This window comes from Nylanderia fulva, unplaced genomic scaffold (genome assembly GCF_048542155.1).
Source record: "Nylanderia fulva isolate GAGA-0341 unplaced genomic scaffold, ASM4854215v1 Scaffold7, whole genome shotgun sequence".
NCBI lineage: Eukaryota > Metazoa > Arthropoda > Insecta > Hymenoptera > Formicidae > Nylanderia > Nylanderia fulva.
In genome coordinates, this window is record NW_028190807.1 from 556,719 (window position 1) to 573,122 (window position 16,404).

Here is a 16,404-nt window from a genome sequence, read left to right on the forward strand (position 1 = left end):
CACAATTAATAAAAAAAATAGTAATATATTTTATATATATCACTTATATATATTATTAATATATAAATATAAGTATTAATAACTAATTTCTTAGATATTGGAGAAACTTCTCTCACAACATCTTCATGACCAACCAGGAAGTAAATAGCGCGGATTGTTGTGCTATTTCAAGCGACTTTAACAGGGACAAAGTACGAGTACTATACCACTTTATAGCTTGTTTATTTACCAACGTTGATTAAATGAAACCTCCGGTTAAACTATATCTTTGTCTCTTTTCAAATAAGTTTTTCAAAAAAGACAAACATATGTATATAGTTTAACCAGAGGTTTCATTTAATCGACGTTGGTAGAAACGGGCCTAAGTAGCACGCGTAGCTATTTATATAAAGGTCACGTCTCTAAATTCGCGAATATATATATATTACAGTCCTCATCAACGAGACTGCTGCGATCAAAGAGATTTTATGTATATACACACATATATATATATATAAATTTACAAAGGAGGCCGAGAACGAGTGGGCCAAAGTAAGTGTGTCAAAGAAAGAACTTGTCTTCTCTCTTTGGCCTCCCCACTGCTCTGCCCATCATCGCGGAACCTTTTGCTCGCAAAGCACGTGGACAAGGAGTGCTGTGCGGAGTTTCCTCTTCTGGAGAGGGGGCCGTAATACTATCGCGGACAAAACAGCCCTGACATTGCGCGCGCTGTTGATATCCCGGCGTGCCCGACGTTAATATCGATCGCGAGGAACAGCGGTGCAGTGCCGCGTCGACGGTCATCGGGGTATCAATCGGCGCACGACTCACCGGACCCGCTTCTGCGATTTCACTTTTTCACGTTACCTCCCGTCCGACCTTTGTCCGCTTTCATTGCACTCTCTTCTCGCGACCTTGTCCTTCGAGTCGCCTAGTCGCGCTTCTGCCCTGCGAGATATCGCACGTCGATTTTCAATTCGGTGAAGGGTTGAGAGAAGAAATCTCTCTCAACAACCCTTCGGTGAGGGAAGTTGTCATTCGTGAAGGACGATCGCGGAATTGAAAGACTCAATTGCCAGGTAAGGTACAGATGAGAAAGTGAGAAAGTATCGCGAAGCTATCGTTTTGCGCATTGGAGTGTATATGTATATATATACTGTCGGAGAAAGCTGTATCGCGAAGAAATTTTACCACAATGGAATTTTTTACCACAATTGTCAAGCAATCGTCCGCTTGATTAATTACATTCAATTAATTTTTTTTATCACAGTTAAATTAAAAAACATATCTGATAATAATAATTTTGTTAATATTTATTCGCGTAGAATTTAGATTATCGTGTAGAATAAATATTATAGTTTATGTATAGATATAATGTCTCTATAATATATAGATATATAAAATATATCTCTATACATATATAGATATATAATTCAAAAGATTAGATTTATAAGTCGTGAGTACGTGATAGCTTTTTTTAAAACATTCTAGTATTGATATAAAATAATATTTTATTTTTTTGTATTGTTGCGCGCTTTTTTAATTTTAATAAATAAATAAGTTTAATCCACAAATAATGTGGTATTTATTGACTTCTCTATAGTTGATTCGAAGTATCTGTTAAATTTATTTACTATAATATATTTTAAGTTTAATAAGAATTTTTAACTTTTGAGCTTTATTTTCTGTAATAAAATTAGAATAAATTATAATATTGCATGATAATCATTACATTGTATGATAATATTACACTGCATGAAGTCAATTCTATATTTTCCACTATGATATTTGAATAATAGTCATCTTCTATTAAAGCTTCAATAAACAGCGTATGTCTTAAAAAAATAGTGAATAATAAAAAGGAATGCTGCATCTTTGCCAATGTAATTTCTGAACGCAAACTTACAAAAAAATAATAAAAAATGTATTTCTATATAAATATGTATAAATATCAATCTTATTTTTATTATTAGATTTTGATACTTATTTAGATTATATATATATATATATATATATATATATATATATATATATATATATATGTATATGTATATATATCTTTTCTTATTAAATTATAAAATATGATATAATTGCGTTTATCAAAAATATTTCAGAAATATTATATAATAAGTATCAAAATCTAATCATAAAAATAAGATTTATTAAAACAATAATTCATCGTTATCAATTTAATCAAATATTTCATAAATAATTAATCAATTTGTCGATTAACTTGCTAATCATTGTCCGTTCGGTTTCTCAATGTGACCTGGCATCATATTATCTATTATTCGATGTACAGTCTCAATTATCATTGTTTATCTTGAAGCTGACGGCTACAATAATTTGCTTCTAAAAAAAGAAATCATTTTCTATTCAAAAGATGTTAATTGTATTCGGTTTTGCAATTTTATTGAATAGCTCTTTTTAAAACACACATTCTAGTATTGATATAAAATAATATTTTCTTATTAAATCAATTTCTCTTTTATAAACATCCAACACGGCGTATATACAAATTATAACATAAATGCGCATATATAAATAAAAATATATAGCTATACAACCATATATTCATAAAAAATGATAATTTGTTAACAAAATTCATGTAACTATTCGCATATATTATAAGTGTAAAAAGTAATGATAAGGTAGTACATCAAATGCGTCAATAGGATAACGAATTGTATATCGGCCGATTGATAATGCGATGCCGGGTCACGACTTTCAGAAACCGAGCCGACAATGATTGGCAAGTTAGTCGACAAATAGCACTCGTAACGACTGGTGCTTCTTTGAAACTTTATTTTATTATATTTCATTAATCAAATCTGACGTTTTTCAATTCAACATTCATAAAAATGTCCATTTGATCGAGCTATCGTGTATATAAAAACATTACATCTATATTCTAGAGATCATATATTATATTTTGATTATTAAAAAATGTAACTAATTATTCCGTTTGATTAAATTATGAACAAATAAATATAAAATCGATTAATTGATTCTATTGTTGCTTATATTGTAGAATGGCATTATTCTTGTGGGAGAAGATTTTGGTCGTGATAATAGCATTCCTCAGTTTGAGGCTTCTTGTAAAAGCCGGGATTCTGGTCTGGAAGAAGTTAATTGCCCCGAGTCTCGGTCTTGCAATTGACATTAGAACTCAAGGACGATGGGCTGTCGTGACCGGAGCCACGGACGGACTCGGAAAAGCGTTTGCCAAAGCGTTCGCCAAACAAGGATTAGACATCGTTTTGATCTCGCGATCTATGTCGAAGCTGAAAGACGTAGCCGCTGAGATCGAGCAGGAATATCGAGTGGAAACCCGCGTAATAGAGGCTGATTTGACAGAGGGTCAGGTGGTCTATGCAGATATTGGCAAAGCGACGCAGGATTTGGAGGTAATATAATATTTAATATTATATTTTACAAAATATTACATATATGTTTTATACATATTATATAATATATTATATATTTTATAATATAATATATTAATATATTATATATAATATAATATAACATAATAATATATAATATAATATAATATAATATATTTTTACTACAAATATTTTGCACGAACCTCAAGAAGAATATGCTTAACAGAATATTGTAGATGTAATAGGTAAAGAAATATAAAAAGAATTTCTTTCTTTTTATAAAAAGATGACGTGAAGGAGACTAATCAGAGAAAATATTTTTCTAGGTGGGTGTTCTCGTAAATAATGCTGGAGCGAGCTACGATCATCCCGAGCTATTCACGCACGTGTCCGAGGAAACGCTTGCAAAAATATTACAACTAAATGTCGCCGGCATCACCGGGGTTGCTCGAGCGATACTTCCCGGTATGATGGAACGACGGAAAGGAGTTCTAATCAATATCAGTTCGGCGACTGCGGCCATACCGAGTCCCTACCTGGCCGTCTACGCCGCCAGCAAAGCGTATATCGATAAATTGAGCGCCGATTTGGCTGCGGAAGCAGCACCGAGAGGCGTCACCGTCCAGTGCGTTCTTCCGGGCCCGGTAGCCACGAAGATGTCGAAAATAAAGTAAAATAATTATCCTCGTAACGATTCGTAGTGAGAATTTTAGATTTAAAGGAGATCGAGAGAATCAAATTTTTTAATATCTTTTTTCAAATTTAATTTCTTCTTCTTCAAGGAGATCAACTTGGATGGCGCCTACGCCGGAGAAGTTCGTAGAGGCATCGCTAAAAACTGTTGGCATTGAATCGCATACTACCGGATACCCACCGCATTCTCTAATTATCGGAGTAATTAACTCGTTACGCTTCCTGAGCGAAACTGGCGCAGTGTGGTTGGTTACGAAAACGATGCTCAATATAAGGGGACGATCTCTTCGAAAAAAGAAGCCGAAGAGCCAAGAAGACGTGCAAGAAGATATTCTTACTAAGAGCAGTTGATGATACAATACAGCGCATTACTTTGTTTATTGTTGTCGAGCTGTATTCGATTGTTTCTTTTTGTTATTTTTTGTTAATTAAGTTATATTCAAACTCTTTTTTTATATTTAAATTATTTTTTGAAAACATCTGCTTTGTTATTTCTCATTATAATGAGAGAAATTGAAATGAAAGAATAAAGTAAAGTAAAAAAATTATATTATGCAGGCATTGCAACACAAATTGATTCTTCTTTTAAAATTATTATAAATTTGTTATAAATAATATATATATATATATATATATATATATATAGGCAAATTTTTTAAATGAAAAATATGTACCATTTTTATATATAATAAGGCTAATAAAGGATAATTTTATCCTAATGTTGAATTTGTCACTGTACTTTTGAAAGAATAAACACTTAATCAATTTTGTATATTACATATATGTACATATTACAGTGATTGTAAAAATAAAATAATTATAATTGAGATTTATTTATTACATATATATAATATATATATAAGATGCACAAACCTATATATGTATATATTTATTACACAAATTATGGACATATTATGTATATATATAAATAATATTACATAATATATAATATTACAATTATTTCATTTATATTATTTTTTATAATATTATGAGAAACATGAGAAAAGACACAATATGAGAAATAAATATATGCATATATCTAAAAATTTCATACATATTGAGACAAGGGCTAATTCAAGTAAAAATAGTTAAAAATTTATATATATTTGTATATAAATAGTTAAAAATTTATTTGTATTTGTATATAAAAAGTCTCGAAGTTTCATTCGTGAAATGTTTTTTACATTAAAAAAATATGTAAAATAATTACGACATAGATGCCATAGATTTTTTTGAGATAACTCGAAATTATTTAAATTCAAATCAAATCGCTATTACTGTGTGTATTTATAATGAGCTACATTAATATAATGCTGCCTTTAATATTTGTTATGAAATTTGCGCTGTTGAACTTGGAACTTGATTTTGAAGTGCTTGATAATCTGTGTACATATGCAAATGGGGTGATTAAATGAGATGTGATTTTAAGACAGTCGAAAGATAAATATCCATAGAATGTTGCAATATTCTAGAGATATTCTCTGAATATCTTTCAAACATTTCTGCTGTTAGAGTAGTAAGTTTTATTGCTATATTGTTAATCAGGGTTGGGAAGTAACGAGTTACTTGTAACGAAGTTACAGCTACAATTACTTTTTTTCGGTAACTATAACTTAACTTCGTTACTTTTCTCCATCTGTAACTGTAACTGTAACTTAGTTACATTTTTTTAGTAACTAGTAACTATTTTAATAGTTACTTTATTAGTTACTTTTTTTGGAAACATGCGCTAAAAGTATTGTTTAAGTATGGTAGCCGTTATATTATTAAATTAAATTTTGATAACAATAGCATATGGATCTTCATATAATTTAATCTTTTACCTAAAATTTTCATTTTGTGTACATAAAATAATATAACACATAATTAAGATCGACCAATCACAGTCAAATATTTAAAAAAATTCTTAAAGGTAATAATTGATCGATTTGCTTGCGACTTTGCGATTACCATTTAGTAACTTACTATAACTATTTTTACTGTTGTATATAAAGGTCATTCATACATTGATGTTAATTGCAAAGTCGCAAGCAAATCGATCAATATTACATTCAAGAATTTTTTTAAATACTTGACTGTAATTGTGCATAAAATGTAAGCTCCTTATATTTAAAACAATGTATAATTATTTTTAAAAAGTAACTGAAAAGTAACGACTCGTTACTTTTAGAGTAACTGTAACTGTAACGAGTTATTTTTTAAAATCGGTAACTTGTAACTGTAACTAGTTACTTTTTCAATGAAATAACTGTAACTGTAACTAGTTACTTTTACAAAGTAACTTTCCCAACCCTGTTGTTAATTTACATCCTTTTATAATTATTATTATGTATTTTTTCTTATATACGGAGGCAAGAAAACCTTAATTATTTTAATTAAAAGCCTGTGCACAAATATGCATTTATATTTTATTAGATGTTCCAATTTTATTTTTGCAATTTTTTATTGGGATAATTTAAACATTTCTGCTGTTAGGGTATTTTTTTCATTATATGTATGTTAACCAGAACTATGTTTTGTTGTTCAACTTTATTTTTATATATATCGTCTCTGTTATATTAAATATTATTTATTTTTGCGTCCGTGATAATCGAGAGCTCCTTCGTAGGAGAAGCGAAGAAATTTTTTCTATTTCTGCACTACATAATAATATAAATTAGTGCATCTATAACCACCTCTATTCCGAATTATCAAAATGACTGTAATTGGTCCGTCGTGTCGGAGTGGGGCATATTCCGGAAACACGTAGAAACACGTAAAAATTCCAACACCCCCGTTGTGCTTATTGTTAGAAGAAACAGGGTCTCATTCTCTCTCCGAACACCGTCGAAGAATTATATGCAGAAGAAGCGAATTATAAAATAAGCAATAAGCAATTAATATACGTACGACATTCTCGCATTATTAACGTGGACATTTCGCACTTCGATCCTGAGTATAGAGTATATATATTTAATATAAAGAAGAAGAAGCAGCCGTCTGTTATATATATTAAACATATCTACGTGAGAATTCGCCCTCTTTTCACGCAACCTCATCCGACTACATCAGATATTTTAGAACCAGGTAATTTAAACAGATATATTTTATATTTTCGGTCACAAATAATAATATATATATAATCAGGTATTTTTTATTTAATATATATATATATATATATATATAAAAGTAAGACTCTTCTCTCGACCGCATGGCAAATATTATTTATTAAATCACTAATAATATTTGCCAGTACGGTCGAGAGAAGAGTCTTACCTTTTTTTTTTTTAAATTCTGTCTGGCGATTCTCAAATATCTACGTTTTTATTTATAAAAAAATATATAGTTTACATACATAATAGTAAAAACTAATCTTAAAATGGCTGTAATCGGCCCGTCGTATCGGAGTGGGGCATATTCCGGAAACACGTAGAAACACGTAGAAACGCGTAGAAATTCCAACCCCCCGTTGTGCTTAAAAGAAATAGAGTCTCATTCTCTCTCCGAACACCGTCGAAGAATTATATGCAGAAGAAACGAATTATAAAATAAGCAATAAGCAATTAATATACATACGACATTCTCGCATTATTAACGTTGACATTCCGCACGTCGATCCTGAGTATAGAGTATATATATATTTAATATAAAGAAGAAGAAGTAGCCGTCTGTTATATATATTAATTATATCCACGTGAGAACTCGTTCTTTTTTCACGCAACCTCATCCGATATCATCCGACTACATCAGATATTTTAGAACCAGGTAATTTAAACAGATATATTTTATATTTTCGGTCACAAATAATAATATATATATAATCAGATATTTTTTATTTAATATATATAAAAAAAAGGTAAGACTCTTCTCTCGACCGCATGGCAAATATTATTTATTAAATTACTAATAATATTTGCTAAATAATATTTGCCAGTACGGTCGAGAGAAGAGTCTTACCTTTTTTTTTTAAATTCTGTCTGGCGATTCTCAAATATCTACATTTTTATATATAAAAAAATATATAGTTTACATACATAATAGTAAAAACTAATCTTAAAATAGTAAAAACTAATCTCAAAATTGATCGAGTCATTTTCAAGTCGTGAATTATCAGGTGCCCAACACGTCACCTAAAATCGCAAGTACACGTCACTACAACTTTCTATCTAAGAATTTGGCTATTAGTCACGTGAAAGTGTAACGTGGTACGTGGCAATTATACTTTTCAAACACCAGTTGAGACGTTGTTGCAACGTAACAAAACTCATAATGACGTCATAATAACGTCGTCATGATTTTATTCATCACTTCCCTAACAGCACACATATCCCGAAGACGTTCAGAGAATATCCTGAGGCTGTTCGCGCGCGCGAATATATTCTGGATATCCTCTGAATATATCTTTCGGATTTGTTGTGCTATTAGGGTTAAAAATTACTCAAACAAAAATAATTAAAAATTATTTAAAGATTATTATGAAAAAGAATCATAGATTTTAAGTCTCCCCCAATAATCGCATTATATAATTTTCAAAAAAGTTATTTAATAATATATGTATAATTTAATAATTATAATTTAATAATATGTATAATATGTATAAGTTATTTAATAATATGTATAATTTCTAATATGTGTAATGCAAATAAATTTCGTATATTAATCAGTTTTACATATATAATATTCTTCTTTTTATATTAAAGTCAATATGATATAAATAAATCACCAAAACATAACTACAAATGTATCAAATGAGATTATTATGATTTGTTTAAAATGACTTTTAATTGACGTTATAATGATGTAATTATGAGTTTTATGTTCTACACGCGGGCACATACCAATGCTGGCAGGATTATATAATTATTAATATTATTAATTTAATAATATTAAATTGAATATAACATTAACATATTTAAATACAATGACACGTATATTTTAAACAAAATATTATATAAAAAGAAAATAAAAAAAAAAATTTGTAATTTTAATTTTAATTATTTTTAAATTTAAATTTTTATATAAAATCATATTTAAAAATCTCACAATTTCTCTGCACTTGCGCGCGCCCTATAAAGCAATATGGCCGTGCCCGCCCACGCATATTCAGCGGATAACCACTTATGAAAAGATTCGCGTGAGGTACGAGCGGTATAAAAAGTGTTTTCCGAACGGAGACGCGGATCGTGTTGTGATCGCGAGCGGATATTATCTCGGGGAGAGTCGGTCGTCCGAGGAGACGCGCGAAAACGAGGCGGAGAAAGATCCGAGGGGCGAAGTCACGTTGACGCGCATCTAACCTCTCTCGCCGAGAGAGACCAGGCACGTTTTTCCCAGCGCTGGAGAGCCGCCGCTCGAGCTGCTGCTTTCGCGCTCGCACGTCAACGAGAAAAAGAGATCCCGCACGTGCTCGTACGCACGTCGTGCCCCGTGTGTGTTCCACCGCGCCCGATAACCGATGTCCGCTGGCATGTTTCGGTTCACGACGAGAGCGAGGCCATTCAACCTGCGATATATCCTCGCGTTCAACAAACCTTACGCACTTTGTTGGAGACAGAATAAAGTGAAATAGTGTTTACTGCAACTGCATACGTGAATGTGCGTGCGGCATCGGGGTTCGATTAACTTATTTTTTATATAAATATAGTTTATTGTATTTATATTGTACGTGTGCGACACTCGCTCACTGTTCATTGTTATCACTATAATCTGCTGCTATTGAAGCACCTGCATATAATATAAAAGCATATATATATATATATATATATACATATTTGTATATACACTGCTCAACATTTCACATTTTCTCTTCTATCTAGCTTAACGATGCGCCTTATCAGTGTTGAGAAGCTGAACGAAATTCAGAGTGACGCTACACGTATCAGAAATATATGTATACTAGCACATGTGGATCATGGAAAAACAACCCTGGCAGATTCTCTTGTTGCGAGCAATGGCATTATCTCCTACAAATTGGCTGGCAAGCTGCGATACTTGGACAGTAGACCGGATGAACAGATGCGTGGAATTACAATGAAGTCCAGCTCTATAACGCTGCGCCACGTACACAATGATACGGATCATGTAATAAATCTAATCGACTCTCCTGGACACGTAGATTTCTCTTCTGAAGTTTCAACAGCAGTTCGTCTCTCCGATGGAGCTTTTATCGTGGTGGATGTAGTAGAAGGTGTATGCCCTCAGACACGTAGCGCCTTATCTATATCCTATGTCGAGGGTTTGAAGCCTATTTTAGTACTTAATAAAATTGACAGACTAATCACAGAAATGAAATTGACGCCATTAGATGCCTATATTCGTTTGACGCAAGTTTTAGAGCAAGTAAATGCCATTATGGGTGAATTGTTTGCGAGCGATGTTATGGAACGTGAAGAAAAAGAGGAAATAGTTACAATTGCATCAAACAAGATAAACGAAAGAGATTTAGCTGATTGGCAGTCGGTGCTAGAAGAAATAGACGATTCAAATTTATATTTTTCTCCAGAACAAGGAAATGTTCTCTTTACTAGTGCAATCGATGGCTGGGGATTTGGTATAAAGGAATTTGCGAAAATTTATTCGAACAAATTAGGATTCAACGAGAAGGTTCTGCGAAAAACATTATGGGGAGATTTTTATATAAATAACAAAACCAAACGAATCATGAAAGGAGCTCAGGAGAAGGCCAAGAAGCCGCTTTTTGTACAATTTATTTTGGATAATATCTGGGTGTTGTACGAGACCATAGTGATACGAAAGGACAAGGATAAACTGCCAATTATGGCTCAAAAGTTAAATATCAAATTGACATCGCGAGACTTGAGACACACAGATCCGAAAGCGCAACTGCAAGCTGTTTGTTCGCAGTGGCTTCCTCTTGCACAGACTTGTCTTGATATGGTATGCGAGAAGGTGCCAGCACCATGTAACTTGACCGATGAAAAAATTGAACGATTGATAAGCGGAAATAACGACTTCTCTGCTTTACCACTTGAAACACAACGACTCAAAACATCATTCTTATTGTGTGATCCATCTCCAAATGTACCCATTATTACATTTGTATCGAAGATGTTTCCGGTGGAAAGAGATATGTTACCTGAGAATAGACCAAAATCTTTAACAGCGGAAGAGTTGGCACAAAGAAGAGAGATTGTTCGACAGATGCATGCGAAACGACTGGAGCAAAAAGCTATTACGGAGAATCATCAGGAAGATACATACAATTCAGTTGTCTGTAATAACGATCAGAACGCGAAACACGAAGACATCACTGAAGATAGGTCGGACAGCGCGTTAGTAGCCTTCGCCAGAGTATATTCGGGGACCATCAAACTCGGAGACGAGGTATTCGTCTTAGGACCGAAACATAAGCCCGAGGTTGCTCTGGAACGCGAGAGGTCGGGCGAGAAGGTGGATTCGTCGCTTGTGCTCAAGGATTTGAAGCCCGGGAGGCACATCACGAAGGTGACTGTAAGCAAATTGTACATTCTCATGGGAAGGGAACTGGAAGCTGTGAGTAAAGTTCCAGCTGGTAATGTCTTCGGGATCGGCGGCCTTGAAGAGCACGTGCTGAAGACCGCGACACTTTCTACGACGATCGCCTGCCCTTCCTTCACGGAGCTAACTTCTCTCGCGGTTCCCATTTTACGAGTGGCTCTTGAACCGAAGCACCCGAATGACCTGCCCAAGCTTATCAGCGGCTTGAAATTGTTGAATCAGGCAGACGCTTGCGCCATCGTTCACATGCAAGAGACCGGCGAGATCGTCCTGAGCACGGCCGGTGAGGTTCACCTGGAGAGATGTCTGGAAGATCTTAAACTGCAATACGCAAATGTCGACATCAACGTGTCGGATCCAATCGTGCCATTCCGCGAGACCATTGTGCCACCCCCGAAACTCGATATGGTGAACGAGGCGATCGAGAAGAAGGTAGAAGAAGTCAAGCTTGAAGTTTGGACGTCGAATCGACAGTGTCGCTTCGAGATAGACGCGAAGCCTCTTCCGGAAAATGTAACGAAATTGCTGGAGAAAAATGCTAATTTGATCAAATTGTTGGACAGTTCCTGCGATATAGATATGAATGGAGAACACGAGAATTTTGCTGATGAAAATCTACTGAATGAGAGATCTATGTCCGATAAGAAGCAGAAGGAAGCGAAAATTTTCAAGAACGAATTGGAAGCAGCTTTTCTCGAGGCGGGATGGAAGGATAATATATTGGATAAAATATGGTCGTTTGGGCCTAGGAAATGTGGACCCAATATCTTGTTGAACGAGACCGACTATAAGCATAAGAAATACTGGGAGCAGCAAAGCACAAGTGTCGATTCTCGAGCGATGTGAGTATTCTTTCAAAATTAACATGCAAGAACTCTTTATTCCCTTTAAAATATACTGAAAAAATTTATTTAATTCCAATAAGTATTTATTTCAATGCTGTCAAATGAATCATTTATTTGAAACTAATAATATTCATTTGATATAAGAAAATTCTTTTCAAAACAAATAAATATTTATTTGTTTCAAATAAATGATTTATTTGGCAGTATTGAACTAAATATGTATTATGTAATTTAGTCATTTTTTCAGCGTAGATGAATCTGTACAATCGATGCAACGAAAAAATAATTTATTGCAATGTATTGTCTAATATTATAAATTATAATTTGATATATAATGCATGAATATTAAATAAGACATATTTTGACTGCTTTTGCTTTGTTGCTGAGATTCATTTCGAGTGATAATATAATATAATATGTATTTATAGTAGATTATTAAATTATTTTTTAGATATGATAACAGCATAGTCAGTGGATTTCAACTCGCCACTCTAGCTGGTCCCTTATGCGAGGAATCTATGATGGGTGTTTGCTTTCTTTTGAAAAAGTGGGAAATATTTGACACTCCACAAAGGTAAATACGCATCGAGAATTTAAAATATCATTCTAGTGATTCGTTAAATATAAAAATAAATGCCTTGCATTGATAATTGCGACTATAAAAAATATATCACAAAAAGCAGATATCGAGTTTGCATTCTTTCTGGAAGTTATATTATTATAATGCATTTTATGTTATATTGTAAATGATAGAAGCAAGATATTATTAATGAAATTTAAAAAATTCATATTTAATTGCACGTTTGAGGATTTATGGTGGACATTATTCGTTTGAGTAAAATTTATGCCTAATGTTGCAGCGATTCAGGTGGTCAAAGTCAAGGACATCTAGGCGGTCAGTTAATGTCAGCGTGTAAGGAGGCTTGTCGACGGATCCTTAGCCTGCGGCACCCTCGACTAATGACTGCGATGTACAGCTGCAGCGTTTTAGTTAACTCCGACGTTCTCGGTGAGTGATAATATACAATATTACATCGACGAGAAATCGCTCTCACATGGGATTTCTGTATTCATATATAATCTCTTACCATCGAGAGCACATATTTTTCCGACCTTCTTTTAAGTCATGCAGAGCATGACGAACTCGTTATGTACAAATGTACACCGCAATGTTTAGTAATACCGAAGGAGAGCTCCGTCCTTTCTGAATTTGTAAAACTTTTCAATATTGTGTATTTTTGTACGCGTAAAACATGAATATGTAAATTAAAATTACTTCCTTGACTAGTCCTTGAGTAGGAAAAAAGTTACAGCGGGTTCCGCCCCGTAGGGGAATGTATTTTAATTTACATATTCATGTTTCACGTACAAAAATACACCATGTTGTAAAGTTTCCGCAAAATCGGATATTCATAAAATGACCCAAAATTTAAGTAAAAATTGATGTGACTCATCGATACGATGCACAGCAGCGGAGTTGTAAATACCTGTAAAATAAAAATATATGGAAATTATATAAGTAGTAAAATTTAAAATAATTAATATTTCGAAAAAAAAACAAAGTTTTCTCTATCAGGAAGCAATACAATTATTTTTTACATTGATTTTAATATTAAAAATAATAATAAATATTAACTAAATTATTTACCATAATAGTTGCTCTGCTGTTGCCCGATACCAGCTCGAGTCTCCTCTTCGTAGAAGAAGCTTCGAAACACTTGCACTCGCGTTACTTATTTTCGTTCGCAACGTGCGGCGACGTCCGGGTTTAGCTATCACAATTTTCGACGCGTTTTGGTGAAACGCGAGAAACGCGAGAGCTTATTCGCGCGCGATTAAAGCCGATGCTCCGTTCTCGCGTCGTCGCTTTTTTCAAGGCCCACTTATCGGAGGGCCTTATCACACGACGATGCACTTGGGAGTCGCCGATATTCCTGAATTCGCCACTACACACTTCACTACATTTTATATTTCACCGAGAGTATCATCACTTCGGCTTGAAAAAATTGTCCAACGGCACTCGATTCCGAGAATCCGGCGCTTCACGAAACAAGAATATCGTCTTCGAACACCACTCGCGATCGTCGCGTATTTCGATAATATACGATCACGTACTTCTCGCTCTTTGTCAAATATTTCCGACTCCGGTTTGCGAGAAAATTTCAGCGAGCCGCGTACGATATTGATATATATCAATATGGCGGCGCGACCTTGTCGCAGTCGACCGGCGAATTTTACACTAATTTTCAGAGCCTAATTCGTCGCGGAACGGTACTTCGACACGATGACGCGAAAGTACGACCGGAATCGCGCAATCGACCGCTTAGAGAACGCCCGACAACATCGAAAAACTCGGAAAATTCTCGCGTCGAAAGCGCCCGGTAATTCTCGCGATCCGTTCTCGTAAACTCGCGCGCGCGAACTTTCGGCGGTCCGAGTCGGCGCCGTGACGTCACACGTCACGTGACAACGCTTTCAGGAGAGCGAGCGTCAAAGGAGAGATTCGCGGTTGACGAAATCAATCTTCAATCTCGCGCGGACGATCGCGATCGCGATGTTTATACACGCAACGCGATCGGATTTATATATATTTACGATAATTAACGACGTGAAGACGCTAATTAATTATTTACACTCGCATTTTCGCGGACCGGTGCGGATGAGTGCACAAATGTTGATCGTGAACAAGTAGAAAGTGCATCAGATGACAGCATTGTAGATTGTGTTCCAAAATTTATTTAATCTAGGGTAAAGCGTTTGATTGACCAATCAGGACAAAGGAATTCTCGGTCTCCGATTGGTCGACTAAATTTTGATCGATAAATCGAAGCTCGAGAATTCCTCTTCCTGATTGGTCAACCAGTCGGAGACTAAGAATATCTCTATAGAATATATTTTGGAACACAATCAAGTGTGCTGCTGCCCTCTGGTACATTTTCGTATTGTTCGTGGTCATACGTTCATCCGCGTCGGTCCGCGAAAGTAGTGTGAATAATTAATTAGCGCCTTCACGTCGTTAATTACCATATATATATATATATATATATATATATATACGGTAATTAACTCGCTATATATATATAAATCTGATCGCGTCGTGTGTATCGACATTGACATCGCGATCGCTCGCGCAAGATCAACGATTGATTTCATCGGCCGCGATTCTTGCTCGACGCTTGCTCTCCCGAAAGCGCGTTGTCACGTGACGCGTGACGTCACGGCGCCGACTCGGGCCGCCGCAAGTTCGCGTGCGCGAGTTTACGAGGGTGGATCGCGAGAATTACCGGGCGCTTTCGACGCGAAAATTTTCCGAGTTTTTGGACGTTGTCGGTCGTCCTCTAAGCGGCCGATTGCGCGTTTCCGGTCGTACTTTCGCGTCATTGTGTCGAAGTGTCGTTCCGCGACGAATTAGGCTCTGAAAATTAGTGTAAAATTCGCCGGTCGACTGCGACAAGGTCGCGCCGCCATATTGATATATATCAATATCGTACGCGGCTCGCTGAAATTTTCTCGCAAACCGGAGTCGGGAATGTTTGGCGAAGAGCGAGAAGTACGTGATCGTATATTATCGAAATACGCGACGATCGCGAGTGTATATGTTCGAAGACGACATTCTTGTTTCGTGAAGCGCCGAATTCTCGGAATCGCGTCGAGCGCTGCTGGACAATTTTTTCAAGCCGAAGTGACGATACTCTTGGTGAAATATAGAATGTAGTGAAGTGTGTAGTGGCCAATTCAGGAATATCGGCGACTCCCAAGTGCATCGTCGTGTGATAAGGCCCTCCGATAAGTGGGCCTTAAAAAAGCGGCGACGCGAGAACGGAGCATCGGCTTTAATCGCGCGCGAATAAGCTCTCGCGTTTCTCGCGTTTCATTGAAACGCGTCAAAAATTGTGATAGCTAAACCCGGACGTTGCGAACGAAAATAAGTAACGCGAGTGCAAGTGTTTCGAAGCTTCTTCTACGAGGAGGAGACTCGAGCTGGTATCGGGCAACGGCGGAGCAACTATTATGGTAAATAATTT

At 35.1% G+C, this 16,404-nt stretch overlaps 2 protein-coding genes across 3 annotated transcripts in view; both read left to right on the forward strand.

The window, feature by feature from the left end:
• The first annotated feature begins 707 nt into the window (after positions 1-707).
• Positions 708-4,606, forward strand: LOC114945115 (hydroxysteroid 17-beta dehydrogenase 12 spidey). 2 transcript variants are annotated; one of them, XM_029321207.2, is made up of 4 exons: positions 708-1,058; positions 3,011-3,386; positions 3,692-4,035; positions 4,148-4,606. In XM_029321207.2, exons 2-4 carry the CDS (start codon positions 3,012-3,014, stop codon positions 4,407-4,409), a joined length of 981 nt encoding a protein of 326 aa, XP_029177040.1. In that variant the 5' UTR covers positions 708-1,058; position 3,011; the 3' UTR covers positions 4,410-4,606. The 2 variants fall into 2 exon arrangements, with proteins under 2 accessions (XP_029177040.1, XP_029177041.1); XM_029321208.2 differs by lacking the exon at positions 708-1,058 and adding an exon at positions 2,722-2,927.
• Positions 4,607-9,110: 4,504 nt separating this feature from the next.
• Positions 9,111-16,404, forward strand: part of LOC114945125 (elongation factor-like GTPase 1) — a 51,919-nt gene continuing 44,625 nt past the window's right edge. Inside the window, exons 1-4 of the mRNA XM_029321219.2 lie at positions 9,111-9,649; positions 9,854-12,376; positions 12,831-12,953; positions 13,240-13,388. Of these exons, the coding sequence (XP_029177052.2) occupies positions 9,861-12,376; positions 12,831-12,953; positions 13,240-13,388 (2,788 nt within the window). The 5' untranslated portion in view covers positions 9,111-9,649; positions 9,854-9,860. The remainder of the gene's footprint in view (positions 9,650-9,853; positions 12,377-12,830; positions 12,954-13,239; positions 13,389-16,404) is intronic.